Raw genomic sequence first — 26,128 nt, 5'->3', positions numbered from 1 at the left:
GAGGAATCGTTCACTTGAATCCACTGGCAGCAAGAAGTTTGATGTGGGGGTAGAACTGGGAAGGAAAGTGGCAGCGAGGGTGAGACTTCAGGTAGGAGGGAGCAGAGACACCTCCTGCGCTGGAGGCCAGCCCCTGGGAGGAGGGCTGTACGGGAGTGCACCTGACAGGCTAGATCTGGATTGTGTTCTAGTGATTTCATTCTTCCTGTAAAGTCACAGTAGTTTCATCTAGCTCTGAATAGCTTAATTTCCTTTTCTTCCAGTTATTTCTCCACAAAATCGACTTCAGCCTGAATGCAGAGTTATACCCATTGCACTCTTTCCCCAGCGCCTTCCTAGCTGGCTGGAACTCCTTCCTGATGGCTCTCCAGGAAGGAGGCATTTGAAGGGTGTATTCTCTTGGAACCACAGCAAACTTTTCAAGAAATAGACATAAGTTGTATAATAAACTGATTTTTGCCTTTTTTTATTGAAGATTTATTTATTTACTTAAAAGGCAGAGTTACAGAGAGGCAGAGGTAAGGCAGAAAGAGAGAGGTCTTCCATCCAGTGGTTCCTCCCCAAATGGTCCCAATGGCCGGAGCTGTGCCGATCTGAAGCCAGGAGCCGAGAGCTTCTTCCAGTTCTCCCATGCAGGTGGCAGGGGCCCAGGGACTTGGGCCATCCTCCACTGCTTTCCCAGGCCATAGCAGAGAGCTAGATCGGAAGTGGAGCAGCCAGGACTCTAACCAGCATCCATATGGGATGGCGGCACTACGGCAGTGGTTTTATCTGCTATGCCACAGTGCCAGCCTCTGATTTTTGCCTTCTGCAAATAGACTTTTCACCGAGTGAAAACCTTATGCCAAACTATAAAACAGAAGTGAGTAGTTTCTACCTGTGCCACCTGCTCCCATGGAAATGAGCCATTATCAGGACCTGAATGCGTGGTTCCAGACTCATAGCCACAACTTCTCCAGGGGAGGCAGGAAGCGCAGCTTCATGAATGGAGATCACCAGAGAGCTGTTCTCTGTGGCCTGTGCTTCACTGAGTCACAACCAAGCTGCCCCATCTTTCTGTCTGAGCGCTGCTTCTACCTGGCTACCAGTTGGCTTGTCCTTGCCAACGGTTCCCTCCCATTCAACCTATTATCTGCATTGTGTCAAGAATGATATTTCGGCCGGCGCCGCGGCTCACTAGGCTAATCCTCCACCTTGCGGCGCCAGCACACCGGGTTCTAGTCCCGGTTGGGGCGCCGAATTCTGTCCCGGTTGCCCCTCTTCCAGGCCAGCTCTCTGCTGTGGCCAGGGAGTGCAGTGGAGGATGGCCCAGGTGCTTGGGCCCTGCCCCCCATGGGAGACCAGGAAAAGCACCTGGCTCCTGGCTCCTGCCATCGGATCAGCGCGGTGCGCCGGTCGCAGCGCGCCGGCCGCGGTGGCCATTGGAGGGTGAACCAACGGCAAAAGGAAGACCTTTCTCTCTGTCTCTCTCTCTCACTGTCCACTCTGCCTGTCAAAAAAAAAAAAAAAAAAAAAAAAAAAGAATGATATTTCTTTTTTACATTTTTTAAAGGAATTTTATCTGGGGGCTGTCATTGTGGTGTAGCAGGTAAAGCCATCCTCTATGACGCAGGCATCTCATATGGGCGCTGGTTTGAGTCCCGGCCACTACACTTCTGATCCAGCTCCCTGCTAATGCACCTGGGAAAGCAGTGGAAGATGGCCCAAGTACCTGGGTCCCTGCCACCCAAGTGGAAGACCCAGGTGGAGTTCCTGGCTCTTGGCTTCAGTCTGGCCCAGCCCTGGCAGTTGCAGCTATCTGAGGAGTGAATTAGCAGACAGAAGACCTCTCTTTCTCTCTGTCTCCCTTCTCTGTCTCTGCAACTCTGCCTTTCAAATAAATGAATAAATCTTAAATTTTTTTTATTTGTAAAGCAGAGTTACAGAGAGGAAGGGAGGGAGGTGGAAGGGGAAAGAGAGAGAGAGAGAGAGAAAGAGAGGGAGAGAGAGAGAGGGAGAGATCTTCCATCAATTGGTTCATTTCCCAAATGGCTGCAATGGCTGGGGCTGGGTGAGGCTGAAGCCAGGAGCTTGGAACTCCATCCGGGTTTCCTACATTTGTGGCAGGGGCCCAAGCACTTGGATCATATGCTGCTGCTTTTCCAGGCACATGAGCAGGGAGCTGGATTGGAAGTGGAGCAACTGGGACTGGAACCAGCACTCACATGGGATGGCAGCATCACAGGTGGTGGCTTAACCCACTGTGCCACAATGCTGGCCCCAAGAATAGTATTTCTGATCATAACATTCTCTTGCTCATGGCTTTCATTGCCATCTGGAAAAAGTACAAATTTGTTAGCATGTTTTACAAGGTCCTTAGGAGCCTGGTTCCTGCCTCTTGCCAGCCTCATCTGTCATTGTTCTCTGTTGCTAATAAAAGCATCAGTTGTGATGAGCTGCTTGAAGACCCCTGGACAGACTGGGGCCTGACATTGCCTCTAGGTCTCTGCTGAAGCTGCCCCTTCCCCTCTCCTTTGTTATAGCCCATCTCCCACCATCCACCTGGGACCACACGCTTGCTTCTTTGGTACATACTCTGTTTTCTTGGTCTTCTGCGCCTGTACAATTCAGCTTGCTGCACGGTGCAAAGTAGATGCTTAGTGCTCAATCCACCTTGAATGTGTGAAAAATGATTGACCAACAAGCCTGTCAGCGAAGATTCCCAAGAGAATTCCAACGCTGGAGGCAGTTGTGGGCCTGTCTGTGCTTCCGTGTGAGAGTGCAGGTATCTCCCTGTAGCCAAGCACACACGTCTCTGACCATGTCCGTGTCTCTTTCCCTCCTTAGCATCAGGTTAACTAATCCAGTCTGTGTCTGGAAGGCCAGTTTAATTTCTGAAATCCAGAACCTCAACATGGTTCACCAATGAGGGAGCATCTTTCTTTTAATGAACTCTGGATATATTTAACAATTGTGCTTGTGTGCTGGACATTCCCTGAAACCATGGTGCACTGGGATAGGCCAAACCTAGTGTTCCTTCACCTAAGCCAGAATCAGAAAATCAGTTAGGAGTGAGTGAACATGGAGGGATTTGCTGGAGGAATTGCTTCCTGTCGTCTGTCTCCCAATGGCTCCTGGTAGCATTTGTAAATGTCGGTTGTATGAATGCTGAGGCATTAAAAAGTCTTTATCTTCGAATTCCCTTGCAATCAGAGATTGAGCCATTTCTTATGTTAACTGTGTGAGAGTTTAAGGCACCCCCCCCCCCATCTCCCAGTTATTTAGATAGTTAAATGGGCCTAATTGTGCTAGGAAACAAATAGATGTACTTTGGGTTGTAAGGGTTCCTCTGCAAATCTGCTCAAGGCCTTAAAAAAACCATATTCACTTAGAGAACATTTATAAGTGCTAATGTATAGTTCAGTTTTTTTAATTTTAAAGGTCTCCTTAGGAACTTGAAGTGATCTACTTTTATCAAAAAGTGGTCCATGTTGAGAATGATATAATGCCAGTTTTTAAAAGATGTAATTATGCTCAGATTCCAGCTGGAATCATTGTCTGCGATCATTTTGGGAGATAATAATGCAGTGGTGGTGGGGGGAGTGGGGAGAAACAGGAAAAGTAGTATTCCTGCATTCTAAACAAACTGAAAACAACACTCTTTATTTAACAGCACCATCCTTATTATCTAATTGTCCTAATGGAAATTATGCCAGAGAAGCAGGTGTATAGTAATCCAGAAAGGCGAGGACATGCTATTTTAATTTATAACTTTGATGAGAGTCACCTTGGGTCATTTCGGAATACTAGGATATTAATATCATAGAGAAGAAAGGATAAAGTTAAAATCATTAAATCAAAATATTTAGAATGATGGATGACAAATGTTCCAGTTTGTAGCAGTTAAAATAAAGGAATAGGTAATTTTGAAAGCAGTTATCTATATTGCAACTATATAGATACTTTTGAATAATTTTAGATTTAATTAAAAGTAATATAATAGTTTCCTCATTAAGTTATGTTCTGATTTTGTCAACATTTCAGTTTTTTTTGATCTTTTACAATTTTTTTACAAAATTTTTTTAAAAGATTTATTTTATTTATTTGAAAGACAAAGTTACAGAGAGAGGTAGAGACAGAGAGAGAGGTCTTCCATCCGCTGGTTCACTCCCCAGATGGATGCTGGAGCTGCGCCGATCTGAAGCCAGGAGCCAGGAGCTTCTTCTGGGTCTGCCATATGGGTGCAGGGGCCCAAGGACTTGTGCCATTTTCTACTGCTCTCCCAGGCCATAGCAGAGAGCTGGATCAGAAGAGGAGCAGCCGAGACTAGAACCGTCACCCATATGGAATGCCAGTGCTTCAGGCCAGGGTGTTAACCTACTGAGCCACAGTGCCAGCCCCTTTTTACAAAATTTTTACAAGAATTACAAATTTTTTTTTCTTGAATCATTTAGAAGTAAGTCACAACTTAACCCTTGACTCCTAAATACATTATTTGTGTCTCCTAATATAGGGACATTTTCCTGCATAACTATATTACAGTCATCACATTCAAGACATTTTGCACTCATTAATATTACCTAAAATAAGGGGATGGGTGTTTGGCCTAGAAGTTAAGACCTCAGTGAAAACACCTGTATCTCATTTTTTTAAATGTAAGATTATTTATTTATTTATTTATTTGAGAGGTAGTGTTACAGACAGAGAGGAACAGAGACAAAGAGGAAAGGTCTTCCATTCGCTGCTTCACTCCCCGAATGGCTGCAATGGGCAGAGCTGGGCTGATCCAAAGCCAGGAGCCAGGAGTTTCTTCTGGATCTCCCATGCAGGTGCAGGGGCCCAAGCACTTTGACCATCTCCTACTGCTTTCCCAGCCATAGCAGGAGAACTGGATCAGAAGTGGAGCAGCTGGGACACAAACTGGTGCCCATATGGGATGCTGGTGCTGTGGATGGAGGCTTAGCCTACTACACCACAGCACTGGGCTCCCCAATATATATATATATGTATATGTATATATATATTTATTTATTTATTTGAAAAGCAGAGTTAGAAATATTTTCCATCCTCTGGTTTACTACACTGCAATGGCTGGGGCTAGGTCAGGACAAGCCAGGAGCTTCATCCGGATCTACCATGTGGTTGCAGGGGTGCGCAGACTTGGACCATTTTCTTCTTGTTTTCCCAGGCCCATTAGCCAGGAACTAGATGGGAAATGGAGCAGCTGGGACTTGAACCTGTGCCCATATGGGATGCTGGTGTCACAAGCAGTGGCTTAACCCTTGTGACACAACACTGGCTCCTTGTATCCGATATTCAAGTGCTGCAGTTGGATGCCTGCCTGCTGTGCCTGACTGCAGCTCCCTGCCACCCACATGGGTGACTTCCATTGAATTGATTTCAAGTTCTTGGCCTATGGCTAGCCCAGTCACAGCCCTTGTGGGTATTTGGGGCTGTGAACCAGTGGATTTGAGTTCTCTCTGCCTCTCAAATAATTAAATAAACAGAGGCCAGTGTTTTGGCACAGAGGGTTAAGCTGCTGCCTACGAACACAAGCTTTGAATATTGGAGTTCCAGTCTGAGTCCCAGCTGCTCCCCTTTTGATCCGGCTCCCTGGTAATGCGCTTGGGAAAGGAGCATAAGATGGCTCAAGTGCTTGGACCCCTGAAACCCATGTGGGAGATCCAGATGGGGTTCCTGGCTCCTGGCTTCCGGCTGGCCCAGTCCCAGCTGTTACAGCCATCTGGAGCATTAACCAGCAGATAAAGATCTTGTGTCTCCCTCTGTAACTCTGCCTTTTAAATAAATCTTTAACAAATAAATAATTTTAAAATGACTTAAAATAGGGTTGCCAGATTTAGCAAACACAAATTAGGATGCCCAGATAAATGTGAATTTCAAATAAATAGCAGTTTTTTATTTTATTGTGTCACGCAATATTTGGGACATATATATATTAAAAATACATTATTTGCTGTTAATCTAAAGTTCAGATTATCCAAGGATGCTATATTGTATCTGATACCCTATATAAAGTCTGCATTCAATTTCTTCAACTACCCCAAAAACATGTGTATATGTGTGTGTTTGTGTGTGTGTGTGAGAGAGAGAGGGAGAGAGAGAGAAAATTAGGATCCATACTTTGTATTTGATTTTGTCCTATAAAATTATAATAGAACACTGATTGGCTATTTACTTTAAAAAATAAACTCCATGTTCTAAGATGCTTTGTATGGTAAATAGACTTTTACATATATGTGATTTAAAATATAAATGCTTTATTTTAAACAATTTTTTAATTTATGTATTTATTTCATTTGAAAGGCAGAGGGACAGAGAGAGAGAGAGAGATCTACAATCTGCCGATTTACTTCCTAAATGCCTGTAACAGCCAAAGCCAGGAGCCAGGAAGTCAGTCTGGGACTCCAGATTGGTGTGACAGGACCCAAGTACTTGAGCCGTCACCTGCTGCCTCCCAGGGTCTGCATTAACAAGAGCAACTGGAAGTGAGGCAGGACTCAAACTCAGGCACTTCAGTGTGGAGTGTGGGAACATTTGTCCCAGTGCCATGTTTGAATATAGTTTTTCTCTGCCAAACTACTGTGGAAGCTTCATTTCTCATTGTGGCAATGTTGGAAGGTAGAACCTGTAGGAGGTGTTTGAGCCATAGGGTGCAGCCCTCATGAATAGATTAATGCAATCCTGTGGGAGTGAGTGTGTTCTTGCTTATGTGTGCTGAATTAGTTACTGTGAGAGTCAGTTATTAAGCAAATTTGGCTTCCTCAGCTTTCTCCTGCTTCCTCTCTTGCTATGTAACTTTCTTGCTTATACCTGATTGTTCTTCAGTCATGAGGCCCTCACCAGAGGAATTTCAAATCAATGCTCATCTATATCCAGATATTTTCCAAATTATTTTCTGGCCTGTACTTTCATGGACTGTGGTCATTACATATTCTAATTCAATTTACTATTTATTCTGTCTCCCATTATTAGCCTCCTGTAAGTTCTATGAAAACAGGAACTATTTGTTCCCCAATATATACTCATTACTCTATATAATGACACAGATGCACACACATACACAAACACGTGCTTGATATAGTATGGATAAAAGGCTGTATTCCAGAGCCGGCACTGTGGTGCAGCGGGTTAAAGCCCTGGCCTGACACACCGGCATTCCATATGGGCGCCAGTTCAAGTCCTGGCTGCTCCTCTTCCTAACCAGCTCTCTGCTGTGGCCTGGGAAAGCAGTAGAAGGTGGCCCAAGTCTTTGGGCCCTTGCACCCACATGGTAGACCCGGAAGAAGCTCCTGGCTCCTGGCTTTGGATTGGCACAGTTCTGGCTGTTGCAGCCATCTGGGGAGTAAATGAGAGGATGGAAGACCTCTCTCTCTGTCTCTACCTCTCTCTGTAACTGTCTTTCAAATAAATAAAATAAATCTTTTTTAAAAAAGGCTATATTACTTGCTGAAGTGGAATATTTTGGGATGGCACATCCTGCCACTGTTCATTATCTACTGGTGTATTGTTTTGTGGGTGCTAAGGTCATTAAATCCCTCTTTTTGCAATGAGGAAGTTCTAGTTTTAGAGTTTGAATTTTTAAGACTTTATTTTGAAAGTCAGAGTTATAGAGAGCGAGAGAGAAAGACATCTTCCATGCTTTGGATCACTCCCCAAGATGGCTCAATGACCAGCACTGGGCCAACCCAACACCTGGAGCTTCATCTAGGTCTTCCATGTGAGTGACAGGGGCCCCAATGCTTGGGCCATCTTCCGCTGCTTTTCCCAGGCCATTAGCAGGGATCTGCATTGGAAGTGGAGCAGCCACATGGGATGCTGGTGTCTCAGGAGGTGGCTATACCTGCTGTGCCACAACGCTGGCCTAAAGTTTGAACTTTAATAGGAAATTTAGAATTTACAGTGTTTGGAATCTTTGAGGACTGTGTGCTGTGCGGTCTGTTGGCTCTATGAAATAGGTCAGAAAGGCACCCGTTTGGCGTGGGACTCCGAATGCGTGTGCTGGTCTGAGAAGCTTCTGGTATTCTGCCTAAGGGTTTGGAAGCCTGCTATATGCCTTTAGGGCTGCTGCAGGGCAAGTGTAGGGAATAGGAATGGTTGTAGGTAACCGTCTTTATCCAGGTGTCCACTTCATTCTTCTGTGTTTCCCCGTGCACTCCTCAGGACCCCTTGTTTCCAGGACCTCCATCCTCTCTGGTGGCCCTCATCAGGGCTTGGGTTTCCCATGTGGGTGGCAGAAGGCCGAGGACTTAGGTCATCTACTGCTTTCCTACATGCAGTAGCAGGCAGCTGGATCAGCAATGGAGCAGCTGAGACTCAAACAGCACTCCTGTGGGATGCTGGTGTCGCGGGTGGCAGCTGAGCTCGCTGTGCCACGACAGCAGCCCCTCAGACAATTTCTAAGCCTTTACAAACTCATGTATGTATGTGGGTGCCCACAGATCCTTATTTCTTATTTAGTGGGATATACATTTTTCTATGCTTAGGAAAAGAAGTTAACACTCTGTCTGGGAGAACATCCCATATCAGACCTTCTACTTCCTATAAGCACTTCCCCCTTCCTTTAAATTCCCTCATATAGATGTTCCATGATTGACAGTGGCATAGTGTTACATCCTGTGAGTATTCCAACATGTCTTATTAATGGATTCAAGTGGGTATTTCTGTAGGGTAAATTTCTAGTCATGGAATTGTGCCTGGCATCTGTACTTTACATTCTAATGGACAATGCCAAATTGGGTTAAAAGACACTGTAACAATTGATACTCAACAGCTGATGAGCTTGCCTGTTGTCCTTCATCTTTGACAATACTTCTAAATTTTTGTCCTGATGGTGTTTTATTGTTATTTTAAGTCATCCTTCTTTTCCTATGAATGAGATTTAGAGCTCTTTCAAAGTTTAAACTGTTTGCATCTGTTTTCCTTATTGATTTACAAGCTGTTTGTTTATTGAAAGAAACAAGTTCTTGTTTGTAGTAAAGGATGCATTTTGTCCCACATATTATTGGCCTTTTAACCTTTCCTGTTATATTTTTCCAAACTGAAAGTTTACAATTCATTTTTTTAAATGAATCTATCTTCTCTCTGAGGGTTTCTGGGTTTATGACTTGCTTGTGAGACACCACACTTCAAGACTGTAGAAATTATCAGGAAGACATTTATACAGATGTTGATGAGGAGTACAAGAGAAGAGACATTTACATTGATGGGCCAAGGTCCCCGAAAAGCATGGGTGTGGGTGTGGGTGTGGGTTTGGGTTTGGGTGGGTGGGGTGTGAAATCTAGAAGTTGCTACAAGGTTGAAGAGGAAGAGGTATGAAGGAGGAGATGGTGGGTTCAGATCCGGGTGGGGTTGCGATTTCATGTGGAAGTTGAAGAAGTTCCCACCTGATGCCTTCTGCTTTCTCTTCAAGAAGAAGCGGGAGAGATCCCTGAATTGATGAGGAAGCTAAACTAAGCTTGAAGGGAGCTGAGAAGTTTCCAGAGAACACTGCAGAGACCGAGTAAACTCACCGGGGAAGTGGAATTATGGACGATATGACGGCTGTGAGACTTCTCCCGCCAATCTTTAGCAGTCTGGACAGTGACAGAAGGACAGATATCCTAGAATGACGTTTTTATTTTTTTAGCTATCCTCCCAACATTTGTTTATAATTTCCTAACATTATGGTTGGAGTGCACTTCATTCTTTGGAACTTATTTGAGGTTTCCCTAATGGCTTAGCAAATGGACTGTGTTTGGAAATGTGTCACACGTCTTAAAGCATATTATTGACTTTTTAATTAGAAAGTTTATATGGATGTAAAATTGGCTGAGCTTACTAACTGTGTCAGATCTTTGAGAGAAGTGTGCCCCTTCTTTTCTCATAGACTGCAGGTCTGGATGTAAACAAGGATCAATAAGCACATCAGGTTTGCAGTCTGGTGTGACTGAGTGGGCCTTGTGATTAGGGACGTAGAAGTGGGCAGTGAGTGGGGACGCCCTGTGCTGTGGCCTGCACCAAAGAGATAAGGGAACAGCAGGTTGGCAAGTTGATGTGGCTTGCCCTGGGCCCTGTATCTAATAAGTAGCAGACCCAAGATTTGTACCCGGATCGTTTGGATTGCAGTCTAGGACTCTTCTGCGGTATCTTTTATGCTGAGTGGAGCTAGGTGATAGGCTTTATCCTGAAGCTCACCATCTGCACTTTCCAACTGGCAGTATCATTAGATCTTTATCAAAAACCCTCTGGAGAAGGTGTCATCATCCTACTTTACAAATTCCCCAGGCTAACTTAGGACAAGTCTTAACGACTGGTCATTAGAGAAACTTATTCATTTCACATTTTTTTTAGTCTGGGTCTAGTGTTTAGTGTATGCCTTTTGAGAGTTGGGTGGGTTTCAGAATCCTGGCAGGTGTTTCAAATAAAGATTAAATCAAGCTCTTACTTAGAGAGGCCTGGCCAGGTTTTTCCATCAAGGTGAAGATGGAGCGGTGAGGGGGGAACCGGTGCGAGCTGGGACTATGGCCTGAGAGAAAGGGCAGCTGATGGCCCTGGGAGGGACGCAGCTCTGCCACAGGACTCAAGCTGGAGGGGACAGCAGGAAAAGGCTAGTAGAGCTCCAGCCCCTCTCCTCTGTCTCCTGTAAGTAGCACCTCCCATGGGCCTAGTGAGCCTGGAGCCAGCCAGCAAGGTCAGCCTCCTAAGGTCCAGAGCCAAACTGAGAAGGCCCCGGGGGAAGGGAGCATTTGGAGAGTTATAGGCACTGAGAAATAACGTGAGGGCGAAGTCCACGGTCAGTGTCACAGTTCCCTGTTGTTTCTGAGACAGAACAACGTATAGGAAATTAGAACATGAAGAAACGAAATGTAATGGAACTGAAAAATGGAGTGACTTGTGAGAAAATGTACATTAGGGGCATGCAAATGATGTGGGTTCCTGAGTGACAGTCATATTGAAGGAAACTGTGTGAGCCGGACTCTCCTTGAAATCACTGTTGTGAATGAAGAATTTAAGGGGCCCGTGTTTCACACAGCAGTTAGGATGTTGCTTGGGGCACTCACTTCCAAATCACAGTGCTGGGGTCCAGGCCCAGTCTTGCTTCTGAGTCCAGCTTTCTACTACTGTGCATTCTGGGAGGCAGCGAGTGGTGGCTGAAGTAGTTGGATTACTGCCACCCGTGTGGGAGACCTGGACTGAAATCGCAGCCCCAGGTTTGGCCTGGCTGTTGTAAACATATGAGGAGGGAACCAGCGCATGGGAGATCTCTGTCTGTCTGTCAGTCTGTCATTGGGAGATCAGGTCTCTCAGTCCTTTCCTTTCAAATAAAATAAACCAATAAATTTAAAAAGAATTTAAAATCTTTAAGACCCATTTTACAGCCTTCTAAATAGTTTTATTGCTCTTTGATTTTTTTATTTAACATATATTTATATATATATTTTAAAAGATTTATTTATTTCAAAGACAGAGAAAGAGAGGGAGGTCTTCCATCCTCTGGTTCACCCCCAAATGGCTGCAATGGCTGGAGCTGGACCTATCCAAAGCCAGGAGCCAGGAACTTCATCTGGTCTTCCACATGGGTGCAGGGCCCCAGACATTTGGGCCATCTTCCACTGCTTTCCTAAGCCATAGCAGAGAGCTGGATTGGAAGTGGAGCAGCCAGCACTGGAACTGGCACCCATATGGAATGCTGGTGCTGCAGGCTGAAGCTTAGCCCACTATGCCACAATGCCGGCCCTGAATGAAATTTTATTAGAAGAAAGTTAGCTGGCTTCCACCTGGTGAAAATACTTGGTGCATAGTAGTTTCCTCCTTACCTGTGATTTTGTTTTCTGATGTTTCAGTTACCCATCATCAACCATGGTCAGAAAATTTCAGAAGTAATTTTTAGGCTTTAAATAACTTTTATCACAGGATATTGTTCTGATTGTTCCTTTTTATTATTAGTTACTGTTATAACATAATTAGACACAGTTAATGTCTTATCATGTCTAATTTATAAATTAAACTTTATCATAGACATGTATGAACCTAAACATGACGTGTACTCAGGTAGGGTCTAGTACCATCCGCTGTTTCAGGCATTCAGACATTCACTGAGGGTCTTGGACTGTCTCCTGCTCAGGTAAGAGGGGCCTACAATATATAATGTAGTTTTGATAGACTATGTCTAATGTGCATTGTTGGAAAGATATTCATTTTAATTATCCACTTCTTCAGATGAAAACCAGCATGTTTTCCAGTATTTATGCCATACTGCTTGTGACCTCAGATGTTTGAGAGTCTTCTTGTCTGGTATATACAGCAGAATCTCTATCATCATCTAAATATTACTATAAAATATAATAAGAAATAATATAAACTGTGAGATGTATTCACCATAACATTTGCCAGAGTATCCTTTCTCAGATAAATTAAGCTATTGAGTAGGAAAGCAAGGTAGTACCATGAATGCTCCTTTTTTTTTTTAGTAGCATTTTTTTTTTAAGATTTATTTATTTATTTGAAAGACAGAGTTATAGAGAGAGGTAGAGACAGAGAGAGGTCTTCCATCCGTTGGTTCACTCCCCAGATGGCCGCAGCAGCAGGAGCTGCGCTGATCCAAAGCCAGGAGCCAGGAGCTTCTTCCAGGTCTCCCATGTGGGTGCAGGGGCCCAAGGATTTGGGCCATCTTCTACTGCTTTCCCAGGTCATAGCAGAGAGCTGGATGGGAAGAGGAGCAGCCAGGACTAGAACCGGCGCCCATATGGAATGCCGCTGCTTCAGGCCTGGGCTTCAACTCACTGCCTCACAGCGCCAGCCCCAAGCAGCATTGAGTTCTCTCTGAACCATCTTTCACCTGTCCTTGTTAATTGTTTTACCTGAACTTTATTTATTGAGCATATGAGTATCTTGATTATATCATGCAAACAGTACCAGAGTAGCTTTTAAACTATTACTGTAAAATGTGTTATAAAGAATTATGAATTGCTATAACATTCCCAGTCAGTTAATACAGAATGTTGCTTTCAGAGACTCCTAAGGCGTAGAATATACTTAGAGATGGTTAGTTGTTTGTTTTTTCTAGTGCCCCTTGCACCAGTCTGTACTTCCTCCATTGGAACAATGACAGCTCACCAAGGCTTTGCCCGATGCTTGTGATGGCTTCCTACGTCGGAGGTCTTTTTTCCGCCCAGGTCACCAAGCTTGCGGTTAAACCTCTGCATCTTCTCCTTTCTCTCAGTGCTGCCGTGCTCTGTAGTAAAGCTCCTGACTCCTTGCCTTTGTTCTAAAAGGCCTTCTGAGTTTGTATTCATTTCCTCATTTCCTTTACGTGTTGTTTGTTTCAGTTGCTCAATCCTCTTCTTGCCTGACATTATTTTCCATCTCATCTGTTATCCATTTCCCTGCCCTAGCTTTTAATACTTCTTTTTGAAATTCCTCTTGCTCACTCTTAAGCTGGCTTAACCTTTCCTTCTTGTCAATAAACCCCTCCCAGTCGTGGCCATCAAAGTAGAAAAATCACCGCTCTGGACGCAGATTGTTAGGTATCATGTAAGTTTTCCCATCTGAAGCTATTCTAAATTGTTTAAGAGCATAACACTTTTTCTGACAAGTTGAAAATAGACTAACCAGTGCACAACAATGATTCATGCAAAAAGCAAAAAAAAAAAAAAAAAAAAAAAAAAAAAAAAAAAAAGGAAGGAGTGACAATTTGCTTGCAGATGAGATTTAAGAATAAATGGAGTGTGTTAACATGCAGAGAAGCGCAGAACAGCCATCCAGATGGAAGCCTCCAAGCAAGGGCCTTCCTTTTGCCTGGCCTGAAACATGGAGAAGTTTAGAAGCCACCTGCTAGCACCAGGCATTGGATTTAGTAGAGAAACCCAAGAAGAACGAGAGGGCAAACGAAGTTTCTGAGGCAGGTGGGAAGGAACCCATAGATGATACAAAATCAAATGCATTATGGACTAGATCCTGAAATCTAGCTTTTGTTTGTTTATTTTAAAGAAATATTTATTTTACTTGAAAATCAGAGTTACAGAGAAGGAGAGAGAGAGAGAGAGAGAGAGAGGAAGGAAGAGATCTTCCATCTGCTGGCTCACTCCTCAAATGGCTGCAATAGCCGGGGCTGGGCAGGCCAAAGCCAGGAGCCAGGAGGCCCCTCCAGGTCTCTCATGTGAGTGCAGGGACCCAAGAACTTGGGCCATCCTCTGCTGCTTTCCCAGGTGCATCAGCAGGGAGCTGGATAGGAAGTGGAGCAGCTGGGACTCAAATTGATGCCCACATGGGATGCTGGCACCACAGGTGTTGGCTCAACCCACTACGGCACAGTGCTGGCTCCTTAACTGTTCTTAAGGGTACAGTTCAGTGGTATTGAATTCATTCATAATGTTGTACCACCATGACCACCATCTATCTCTAGAACTTTTTCACTTTGTAAAACAGAAACTCTGTGCCTGTCAAACACTACTCCCCATGCCTCACTGCCGCCAGCCCCTGGTGACTGTTTTTTCCTACTCTCTGTTTCTATGGGTTTTGACCATTCTAAATCCCCTACGTAAGTGGAATTATACAGCATGATTCTTTTTGTGACTGGCTGTTTCACCTAACGTATGTACTGAAGGTTCATCCACACAACATGTGTCTGCATTGCCTTTCTTTTTAAGGGTGTGTGATATTCTGACTTCACAGCCTTTTGCATAAAGCTTTTTCTTTCTTATGTGTAACACAGCCTCTCTTGGACCAATATATAGCACAGTTAGGAACACTTTGTGTATGATTATGTTTAATTCTGTTCATCGTAGAGATTTACGATTTGTTCTTAATTTGCAGCTTTTTTCGAGGAGCAAACCTCCAAGGGGCCTGTATGTTTATGGAGATGTTGGTAAGTGTGCTAAAGTACATTTCAGTGAGCCACACAGAAAACTTTCCCACCTTCACTCAGGGATCATATGCCTTTCCATCCCTATACCCCAGCAGGTGGAGAGGAGCAGGGTGGGGAGGCAGGGGAAGGTAGGGAGAGAGGGGAGGAGCCAGCTAAAGCTTTCCCCTTCTCTGCTTATCTGGGGCTGCAGTGGAAGGCAGGGATTGTTCTGTCAGTGTACACACACTATTTAATGTACTAAGTGAGTTGATCTCTGGGGAAGGAAGCCTCTCTAGATAGTTGGTAGATAAATCTGGGACTCATACTCCATGCTCTTTGACTGAATGTTTTCTTGACAACAACAAAATGTGATTCTTTAATTTCCACAGATATTTCTACTTGCAGCCTAAACCCTTAGATGAATAATGTAGCCATTTTCTTTTTAGCTTAGTTCTTAGTAGGTAGTGCTAACACTTCCTTGGTCTCCCAGTTCTGTACCAGGAGCAGAAAGACGGACGTTTGGTGGGAAGCCTTCTGAGCCGTCCCTCACTTTCTGGATTTTACTCACTGGTTAATGTCTCTCTTCCCTGACCTCATTCTTGCTGTGGTCCTTTGTTTTCTGGTTTCCGTTTCCTTTGAAGGAATCCTTCCCACCCAGGCCTACACCTCTCTCTGGTCACTGCCATTCTCTGATGTCAAGAAGAGGACTCCCACTTCACTTGGCTTTATTGTGTTCTTCCTTGTCAGTTATTTCTTCTATTAGATTACTCAAGACTCATATTTACACATTAGAAGATCAGTTTTGGGCCCAGATTTGTGAACACGCTGCAGGCTCCCTGGAGCTGTTAACACATTTGTGTTAGGAGGGAGTGGTGGCAGGGGTTATTTTCTTAGTGAAAATTTTAGGATAAGGTAACAATAGGAGTTGAATAAGTAGTTACAGTGAGTTTAAGATAAAACTGGGGATAGGCACTTGGCCTAGTGGGCACGCTGTCGGTTAGGATGCCCCCAATTTCAGCTTCCTGCTAGTGCAGATGCTGGAAAGCAGCGAGTGATGGCTCAAGTAATTATGACCCTGGCGCCCACAAGGGAGACCTGGATTGAGTTCTTAGCCACCAGCTTCATCCCCACCCAGTCCCGGCTACTGCAGGCATTTGATGAATGAACCAGTGGGTGGGCGATCTCTTTCTTTGCCTTTCAGAAAAAAATTGAAAAAGATAAAACTGTTCTTTCTCCCTCCTCTCCTGATGTATTTACAGATGCCTTTACCCATCTGTTTGCATTTACAGATTTAAGCTCATTTAATAAAGAGATTTATTTAGCTTACAAAAGTGGATAATAAAGGTTATTCTTTAAAACTCTTCAAGTTCCTGAAAATGACAGATTTTAAAAATAGTAAGGGAGTTCAAATTCTGAGTTCCTTGGCTAATTGATAGTTTTGAGACCAGCATATACTTCTTATTTAAAAGCTGTTTGCCCCAGAAGCTGCTTCTGCGTTGTTTCCTGCACCTTTTGGTACTGCTAGCACATCTTGTCCCGTTGTTGTAGTTGTCAGGTCTCACTCTGCTTCCCCGAGCATTTGACTTCCTGAACCTTCACTTTCAAGTTCACTTACTGCTAAAATCAACATCTTTGTTTCTCCTTTTACTTTAACCACTTAGCCATAAATGGAAATAGTTAGTAAAGCACAATTTCTTCCACTTCTGCAAAAGGACTTTTTTTTTTTTATTATTAAACCCTATTAAAGTTGTCAAACGTTAATTTGGAGAATACAGCTCTTTTATGCTTGAAAGAATTAACAAAGATGTGGTACTGTGGGCTGTTCATGTAGGCTGGGCATGTGGCAAGCTGAGGTTAGAGACATCTTTCCCGAATTCTGAAATAGGAAGCGAGATGAACACTTGTGGTGGTGTGTTTGGTTCTGTTTCAGATACTTACAAAACAGGTAATAAGAGAGAGGATGCGTTCTCACTTTGGGGCTGTCTGGTGGCGTAGCCGCAGGGCCGACACCAGCTCTTGCTGCTTACTATTGTCTTTTTTTTTTTTTTTTTTTTAAGATTTATTTTATTTATTTGAAAGAAAGAGTTATAGAGAGAGGTAAAGACAGAGAGAGACAGAGAGGTCTTCCATCTGCTGGTTCACTTCCCAGCTGGCCACAATGGCTGGAGCTATGCTGATCAAAGCCAGGAGCCAGGAGCTTCTTTTGGGTCTCCCATGTAGGGTCAGGGGCCCAAGCACTTGCGCCATCTTCCGCTGCTTTCCCAGGCACACTAGCAGGGAGCTGGATCAGAAATGGAGCAGCAGGGTTTGAACCAGTGCCCAAATGGGATGCTGCTGCCCCAGGCACAGTGCCAGCCCCTGTGCTTTTATTTATTTTTTTTTTATCCTATAGCTGTTTTTCTTTTAAAAAAAATAATTATTTAGGAGCCAATGCTGTGGCACATTAGGTTAATCCTCTGCCTGTGGTACCATTGTCTCATATGTGTGCTGGTTCTAGTCCCGACTGCTTCACTTCTGATCCAGCTTTCTGTATGGCCTGGGAAAGCAGTAGAAGATGGCCAAGATGCTTGGGCCCTTGCACAAACCTGGGAGACCTAGATGAAGCTTCTGGCTCCTGGCTTTAGCTTGGCCTAGTCCTGGCAGTTGAGGTCATTTGAGGAGTGAACCAGTAGAAGGAAAATTCTCCCTGTCTGTATCCCTGTCACTCCCCCCTTCTCTGTGTGTCTCTCTGCCTTTCAAATGGATACATAAGTCTTTTAAAAAAAAATTAATTAGTTAACTTTGTTTGTTTCAGAGGCAGAGGCAGGGGATGAGGCAGAGAGAAACTTCCATCTGCTAGTTCACTCTCCAAATGCCCACAGCATTTGGGGCTGGGCCAGGCTGAAGCCAGGAGCCCAGAATTCCATCTAGATTTTCCATGTGGTTTACAGGGACCTAATCATTAAGCTATCCACTTACTACCTCCCAGGATGTGCATCAGCAAGAAACTGGGTTTTGAAGCAGAGCCAGGACTTGAACTCAGGCACTCCAATACGCATCCCAAGTGGTATAACTGCTGTGACAGATGCCCACCCGAACTGGCTTTTCTTACAACAAAGTTTCAGGTGTTTTTTTTTTTTTTTAATTTATTTTATTTATTTGAAAGGCAGAGAAACAAAGAGAGAAAAAGATTTTCTATTCTCTGGTTTACTCCCCAAATGGCCACATGCTGGGGCTGGGCCAGGCCCAAGCCAGACGCCTGAAACTGCATCTGAGTCTCCCACATGGGTGGCAGGGGCCCACGCATTTGGGCCATCTTCCTCTGTTCTCCCTGGCATATTAGTACAAAGCCGGATTGAAAGCAGAGCAGCCAGGACTCGAACTGGCGTTGTGTCTGTCTGATGTGGGATGCTGGTGTTGCAGGTGGTAGCTTAACCCTCTGTGCCACAATGCTGGCCTCAGTTTCAGCTCTTGGCCAGCAGTCTGCAGGGGTGATGTCAGGGTTAATGAATTCTCTGATACATTAGAAGAGAATAAAGGTATATTTTGCTCATCAGTTCCTTTTCCACTGCCTCTTATTTTAACCTCACTTGTTTCACGTTGACACTGGGTTCTAATTTTACCTGTTGAAAGGTAGGCAGGTTTTAACGTAAGAGTTTGGGAAGCATAGTCCTGCCAGCGAAGGAGGACACCAGTTCTTCCGCCTCCTCTGCAGGGGCTGCCTATGAAAAGTGACTGCTGGCTGGTGGAGGAGCTGTTGAGCAGTGGTTTTGGGCTTCCTAATTATGAGTTTAAATGTCAGAACTAAAGAGTTTTAGGGTTTACAAGTTAACTCCCTGGTGAGAATCCTCTTGAGAAAAATATCAGGCTTTGTTTATGACTCTGTAGGGACTAAAACAAAATTAGTGTTGGCTTCTTCCCCACCTTTGATCAACGTCTCCTGTTCTTGTTCCCTGACTCACTTGACAAAAGTTTTTGTTGAACGTCCGCCTGGTGGCAGGAGGTGTGTTATTTCTGCAGATGTGACAGTGAATAAGGCAGAGGCAGCTTTTGCTCTCCCAAAGCGTACAAACTGGTTCAGTAGCTTTGAAAGATTTTTTTTTTAACATATTGAATCTGTTTTTTTTACATCCTGACCTAAGGTATGGGCACACACACGGATGCGCACCTGCGTTTGTGTGCACATGCATGCCTGAGAAATAGATTCACCAAAGAACACTTAGCCTCATACACAACACATTTTGAAATTTTCTCTTCCCTGAGAATGCATACATAACACAACAGAGGTGAAAGTGAGGGGGGAAAGTGTAGAAGTCTCCATGAAGAATCAGAAAGGAGTAACCGAAAATACAGAGTTAATGAGTTTGAGATCCAGAAAGACTAATCTCAAGCCTGGTACAGACTCTTTGGAGAGTAAATCTGAAGAGAGTAACACTAGGTGTCAAGAGACAGGCAGAAGATCCAAAGAAAGATAAGGGCATTGTGAGCACCAAGAAAATGAGAACCAGAAGGCATTGTGATGATGTTTAGCAGTGAAACTGAAGCAAGGAAAATATAAAGTTAGTTTAGTGAAAATTTTAGTATAAATTTTGCTATCTATGTAAAATGAATTCTGTAAGTAATGCTACTGATCTGTATAAGAGAAATAAGGGTATAATTTTCCAGTTCAATGATCTTCAAAAGGTCATGAAGGGCATTGCTGGGTCTCTGAGAGTGATAAACATTTAAGAAGTGCAGGGTGGGAAGTGGGGTTGGGGCCACGCTGTGGCCTCTGCATTACAAAATAAAGCCCTGGGTGTCCTCATTTCTCACTGTCAATCTGTAGGGTCCTGAACTGTCATTGTTGCCACACTGAAGTTGCTTCTGTTTGTTCATGTCCTTTGTCTGAATGTGAAAGGCAGATCTTCCATCCTTATAACCATAACACTGAACAGTCTCAGCAAATATTAATAGTGGATAAATGACAAGAATAATGCAATTTGCATCCAATAATATGATAGGGATGGGCATTTGGTCCCCACTGTAGACTATTGGCCATCTGTATAAAAAACTAATCTTTGGTGTCCTGTCCCTTCAGAGAATAAAACTGATTTGAAGGATGGCATGCAAAAAAAAAAAAAAAAAAGAAAAGAAAAGAAAAGAAAAGAAATTTTCTCTTGCCTTCCATCCCATGACAAGGCCATTCCGCTTGCGGTGGTGGTAGGAAAAGCCTGGACCCAGTGCCTCTGGTCTCCATTGCTTCCCAGTGGCCGGCTGGAGTTTGGTCCAGCTTCTCACCCTGGCCATCTGGAGCCAGGAGCCAGGAGCCTCCTCCAGGTCACCCACATGGGTGCAGGGGCCCAAGGACTTGGGCCATCCTCCACTGCCCTTCCAGGCCATAAGCAGAGAGCTGGATTGGAAGTGGACCAGCCGGGACTTGAACCAGTACCCACAAAGGATGCCAGCACTGCAGGCGGCGGCCTCACCTGCTATGCCACAGCACCAGCTCCTGCTTTTAAACTTTTAACTGAAACACCTCTAACTTCTTGGCAAATCTGAAAGGGTACCATTGGGTTTATGGGGTACCTCACTAGAACATTCACATTTCATTGAAAACGGTGGTGTTTGATGGAGGCCTTTAGTGATCCTGCTGGCCCACCTGCTGTGATCTGAGGCTGAGAAACCTTCTGGGACTGTTGAACTTCCAGCACAGTCCATTGTACAGCATCCAAAGTGACACTGAAAGAACTTTGTATTTTAGAAAGTCCATGTTGCCTTTCTTTCACTTTTGGTAACATCATGAACTGAATATTCTCCTTTGAAGCTCACCCTTTGCACGGTTTGCTGCTGGGGAAAATAAAATATCAATAATTACTTAGGTATCTCGACTAATCTCTGTTACAGGTAGAAAAAAGCCAATGTTGATAGGATTTCCTAAGAGAAAGAATGAATAGAAAATAAGTAAAAACTTAACTATAACCTGTACCGTTTCACCTTCCAAAAATTAGCAATATTTTAAACTTCATGAAATAATCAGTTATTCAGATTTCTAATTATGACATAATTATTTCCATTTTCAATGTGCTGTTGATTGAATTTCCAGGTCATTTCAGCTATCTATTTGTCTATATTATTTCTCTCTCTGGACTTGACTCTTTGCAAGAACCTCATGTGAGTGGAATCATGCAGTTTCTCTCCTCTCTCGCTTGTATTACTCAGCAGAACATCTTCACGACCCATCTGTGCTGTAGCACATGTCAGAATTTCCTTCCTTGGAGAGGCTGGGCACTATTCTCTTCTTTGTGTATACTGCATTTCGTTTGTCCTTTCCCACACTGATGGATGTTTGAGTCTTCTCGTCTTTCATGGCTATCAAAAATAATACTGCTATGAGTATTGATGGATAGATGTCCATTTGAACTCCTGCTTTCACCTCTTCAGTGTATAAGAGAGTGCCTAGAAGTGGGTTTGCTGGATCCTATGGACATATGGTCATACTGTGTTTAATGTTTTAAGGCAACCCATAGTATCTTCCCCATTATCAATTTCACTGGCAAAACACGAGAGTTTTGAGTTTTATACCTTCTCACTAACTTATGATTTTTCTTTTTTTAAAAATGATAGCCATCTGAATGTATTGAAGTGATATCTCACTGTGGTTCTGGTTGTTTTTTACCCCAATGATCAGTGCTGTTGAGTATCTTTTCATTGTAGGTGTTTGTGTGTGTCCTTCATGTGTCTCCAGCTTTCTGAGCATTTTTTATCATGGAGATGAAGTTTGTTAACACTTTTTTTCCAACATTGTGATGATGGTATGGTTTTTATTCTTTATTTTCATTTATTTTTTCTAAAGATTTATTTTATTTATTTGAAAGATAGAGTTACAGAGAAAGGTCTTCCCTCTGCAGGTTCACTCACCAGATGGCCTCAACAGCCAGAGCTGAGCCGATCTGAAGCCAGGATCCAGGAGCTTCTTCTGGGTCTCCCATGTGGGTGCAGGGGCCCAAGGACTTGGGCCATCCTCCACTGCTTTCCCAGGCCATAGCAGAGAGCTGGATTGGAAGTGGAGTAGCCAGGACTTGAACCGGTGCCTATATGGGATGTTGGCACTGCAGGCAGGGACTTTAACCCACTGCACCAACGCTGGCCTCTTTTTCTCTATTTTCTTAACATGATGAATTATATTGATTATTTTTTAATGTTAAGCTCTTTTTGGAGTTCTGAGATAAGCCTCATTGGTAATGATGGATTCTTCTTTTTGCATATTGCCGGCCTGAGAAAATGAACTAGAATATATTCCTTCCTCCTCTGTCATTTGAAGAGTTAGTGTGAGATTGGTATTTTTAGACCTAATATATTTAATAGTTTTTGTCAGTGAAGCCTTTTTGGCCTGGAATTTTCTCTGTGGAAAGGTTATTAATTGCAAATTCAATTTTTAAAATAAATGTAGTTATTTAAATTTTCTGTTTCTTTTCATTTTAGTTTTGGCAAGTTGTATCTTTCAAAGGGTTTGTCCCTTTTACCTAAGCTGTTGAATTTATTGACAGAAAGTTGTTTAAAATAATATTTTGTCTTAATATCTGTAAGAACTCTGATACCCTCTCTTTTATTCCTGATATTGGCAGTTTGATTTTTTTTCCTACTTTTTCTTGTTTAGTTCAACTAAGAGTCTTAACAATTTTTTTTTATGCTTTCAAAGAGTCTGCTTCTGGTTTCGTTGATTTTTTCTGTTGTTTCTTTCATTTGTATTCCTCTTTTTAAAAAATTTTTTTTATTTATTTGAGAGGCAGAGTTACAGAGGGTCTTCAATCTGCTGGTTCGCTCCCAAGGTGGCTGCAATAGCAGGAGCTGGGCTGATCTGAAGCCAGGAGCCAGAAGCTTCTTTTAGGTTTCCCACAATGGCGCAGGGGCCCAAACATTGGGGCCGTCTTCTACTGCTTTTCCAGGCCATAGCAGAGAACTGGATCGGAAGTGGAATAGATGGGACTCAAACCCGTGCCCATATGCGATGCCAGGGAACCACACAGCAGCGGCTTAACCTGCTACACCACAATGCTGGTGCCTTAGGGAAGATCCCTCTCTGTCTTTCCCTTTCTCTCTGAGTTTCAAATAAAATAAATAAATTTTTTTAAATCAGAAAAAAAAAGCTAATGAACAATTGTTAGTGCAATCAGTACATAGTGTTTATTAGTATTCTTAATTTTTAAGGTACAGGAAAAACAATGGTGATGGACATGTTTTATGCTTATGTGGAAATGAAGAGGAAAAAACGGGTCCATTTTCATGGTTTCATGCTGGATGTGCACAAAAGTAAGTTAATAAAGTGGAAGAAGTGGTTTTTCAGTGGGCCACAGCCATAAAGGAACTTTCTTCACTCAGTGAAGCTGTGACCTTTAAAAGATTAGATTTGTACTTGAAGTGAGATTTTATTTGGCTTCATTTTTTTTTTAATGTTAAAGTGGTCATGCAACCAGAGTTGGTTTTTAAGACAAATTCAATACTTCCAAGTCAGAGAACCAAGTATTATATGAATATCAGGTATTTTGTATTTCTAAAGTGTTGAGTTAAAAAAACATTATAAATGTACCTCTTACAAGAAGTTATACTTGATTGGGACCTTTATTTCTTTCTCTCCGTTATTCCTTTCACAATTATGTATCTTATTTTTCTGTATCTCTTTTTATATGTTTACATGTTCATATGTTAGTATCAGGCTAACATGGAGAACGGAGAGTTGTATGGAAATAACTCCAAGGTCACAGTCTAAGATCCCTTGCTGGGACTCTGGCCTTTGAGGTCTCTGTCATCTGATGCTTTGGGTATTTTCAACATACACCCCAAAACTGCAGACCTTGAAGTCAATGTCCAGAGCCAGCACCAGAACCCCAGTCCAGCTACACACGTTATCCATGCATTTTGGGAACAAAGCTGACATATGACCTCTGACCTAGTTTGGCTAGTAAACTGTACCCACCAGCTGTGTTTGGAAGAAAGGATTTTGAAGACCAATCAACTGTGTTTAGAACTCCTCAAATGATTCTGTTGCCTCAGATTCCTGAACCCCACCAGGTGTTTTGTGTCCTGGGCTAACGAGACTTAGCCTTGAAAGCTGTTTAGAACTATTTAGAACCAGAGGGAACCTACTAGCCCTGGAGTGAGTAGCTTTCAGCACCTGACTCCAGATCTTGGACTCAGGTATCCTCTAAGACCCTAGAACCCACTCCAAATGTGGTAGAGCCATTCCTGCATCCCAGGGTCGTGGAAGTCAGGGCACAGCCTCGTGAGTGCAGAGCCCGAGAGGTGTCACACCAAGACCATCTGGTCCTTGACTCTGTGTTACCTTAGCTCAGAAGCATTCAGTTTGTTCTATCTTATATGTCTTGTTCCTTTGCTAGTATTCTCATGCTGTTTCAATTTTGCATGATTTGTCGATCAGCTACACTGTAACTTCCCCAGAATAGGAGCATTCCTAATTTTTTAAAAAATTAACATTTTAATTGACATATAATAATTGTATCTATTCATGAGGTTACAGTGTGATTTTTTTTAAAGATTTCTTTGTTTGAAACTCAGATTTACACAGAGAAAGAGGAGAGGAAGAGAGAGAGAGGTCTTCCATCCTCTGGGTCGCTCCCCAGTTGGCTGCAATGGCCAGAGCTGTGCCGATCCAGAGCCAGGAGCCAGGAGCTTCTTCCAGGTCTCCCATGAGGGTGCAGGGGCCCAATGACTTGGGCCATCTTCTACAGCTTTCCCAGGCCACAGCAGAGAGCTGGATCAGAAGTGGAGCAGCTGGAACTCCAACTGGCCCACATATGGGATGCTGGCACTTAAGGTGGTAGCTTTACCCACTACGCCACAGTGCCAGCCCTGTATGATTTTTTTTAAAAAAGATTTTATTTATTTGAGAGGTAGACTTACAGAGAGGAAGAGACAGAGAGAATGGTCTTCCAGCCACTGGCTCACTCCCCACATGGCTGGAGCTAAGCCAATGTGAAGCCAGGAGCCAGGAGCTTTCTCCAAGTCTCACACATAGATGCGGGGGCCCAAGCACTTGGGGCATCGTCCACTGATTTTCCAGCCCATAGCAGAAAGCTGGATTGGAAGAGGAGCAGCCAGGACACAAACCGGCACCCACCGTGTAATGTTTTGATCCATGTGTACAATGCATAACAGTGTTTCTTCTCCGGATACTTTTGGTATTTAGTGTACACATTAAGACTGGCTTCAGTGCATTAGGCTAGAGACCAGGGGACATTCTGATTGGATATGCTAGACAAGACAGGTAGTACTTAGGCAGAATCACATCCTCTGCTCCCATCCCTGCATCCTCAGCACATGTCCGTCCGTCTGGTCACCTGTCTGCTGCTTTGTCATCTCCAGATGATTGAACAGTGCAGATAGAATGTCCTTGGGGTTTCCTTACAACTTTAGACATAATACAACAATACCTGAACAAGTTATTTTCACATAGAGAAAATGCAATTTCAGGAATCAAATTTTTTTTTATACACGGAATTTAAACTTAATTTTTGTATCCTCACTGAAGTTTCATTTAGAAATTTAAAAATTATGTTATGGTAGTCTAATATATACTATTAATACAGTATTTGGCCTGTGTTTAATTTCATGCATTCAAGGAATTCATCGCCTTAAACAGAGCTTGCCAAAAAGGAAACCAGGATTCATGGCTAAATCGTATGACCCAATTGCTCCCATAGCTGAAGAAATCAGCCAAGAAGCCTGTCTCCTGTGTTTCGATGAATTTCAGGTAAAGTCAAAGTTTCTCTCATAAATGTAGAATGAGATGTGGAGTGAATTGTGAAGATTCAAATTCTGCTCCTGTTTTCTTGTTTTGTAAATGTATTTGACACATTATCTTTTACTAGAGGTCCAAAGCCAGGGCCTGCAGGGGGCCCATCCGTCTCACCTGCTTTTTTTTTTTTTTTAAGATTTATTTTATTTATTTGAAAAGAAAGAGTTACAGAGAGAGGTGGAGACAGAGAGAGTGGTCTTCCATCTGCTGCTTCACTCCACTGGGTCACTCCCCAGTTGGCTGCAATGGCCAGAGCTGTGCCGATCCAGAGCCAGGAGCCAGGAGCTTTCTCCAGGTCTCACACATGGGTGCAGGCCCGTGTGGCTTAACAGCTGGAGCTGAGCCAATCTGAAGCCAGAGCCAGGAGCTTCCTCTGGGTCTCCTACGTGAGTGCGAGGGCCCAAGCACTTGGGCCATCTTCCACTGCTTTCCCAGGTGCATCTGCAGGGAGCTAGATCAGAAGTGGAGCAGCTGGGATTCGAATCGGTACCCATATGGGATGCCAGCTCTGCAAGCCAGGGCTTTAACCTTCT

General features: G+C 43.5%; 1 protein-coding gene across 9 annotated transcripts in view; it reads left to right on the top strand.

Annotated features, from left to right (window-relative positions):
- AFG1L (AFG1 like ATPase) overlaps nt 1-26,128 on the top strand; it is a 195,382-nt gene that overhangs the window by 33,559 nt on the left and 135,695 nt on the right. For 5 of the 9 annotated variants that reach the window (XM_070073732.2, XM_089333862.1, XM_089333863.1 and 2 more), the window contains exons 3-5: nt 14,794-14,845; nt 22,991-23,092; nt 25,420-25,550. In XM_070073732.2, coding sequence (XP_069929833.2) covers nt 14,794-14,845; nt 22,991-23,092; nt 25,420-25,550 — 285 coding nt within the window. Of the gene's footprint in view, nt 1-10,477; nt 10,621-14,793; nt 14,846-22,990; nt 23,093-25,419; nt 25,551-26,128 lie in introns of those variants that run through there. The other 4 variants (XM_070073733.2, XM_089333868.1, XM_089333865.1 and 1 more) reach the window with 3 other exon arrangements.

The sequence above is a fragment of the Oryctolagus cuniculus genome, chromosome 5 (genome assembly GCF_051225735.1).
Source record: "Oryctolagus cuniculus isolate XC-2025 breed Fujian yellow rabbit chromosome 5, ASM5122573v1, whole genome shotgun sequence".
NCBI lineage: Eukaryota > Metazoa > Chordata > Mammalia > Lagomorpha > Leporidae > Oryctolagus > Oryctolagus cuniculus.
Note: the sequence above shows the minus strand (reverse complement) of the source record. Positions and strands in the feature narration are given on the sequence as shown.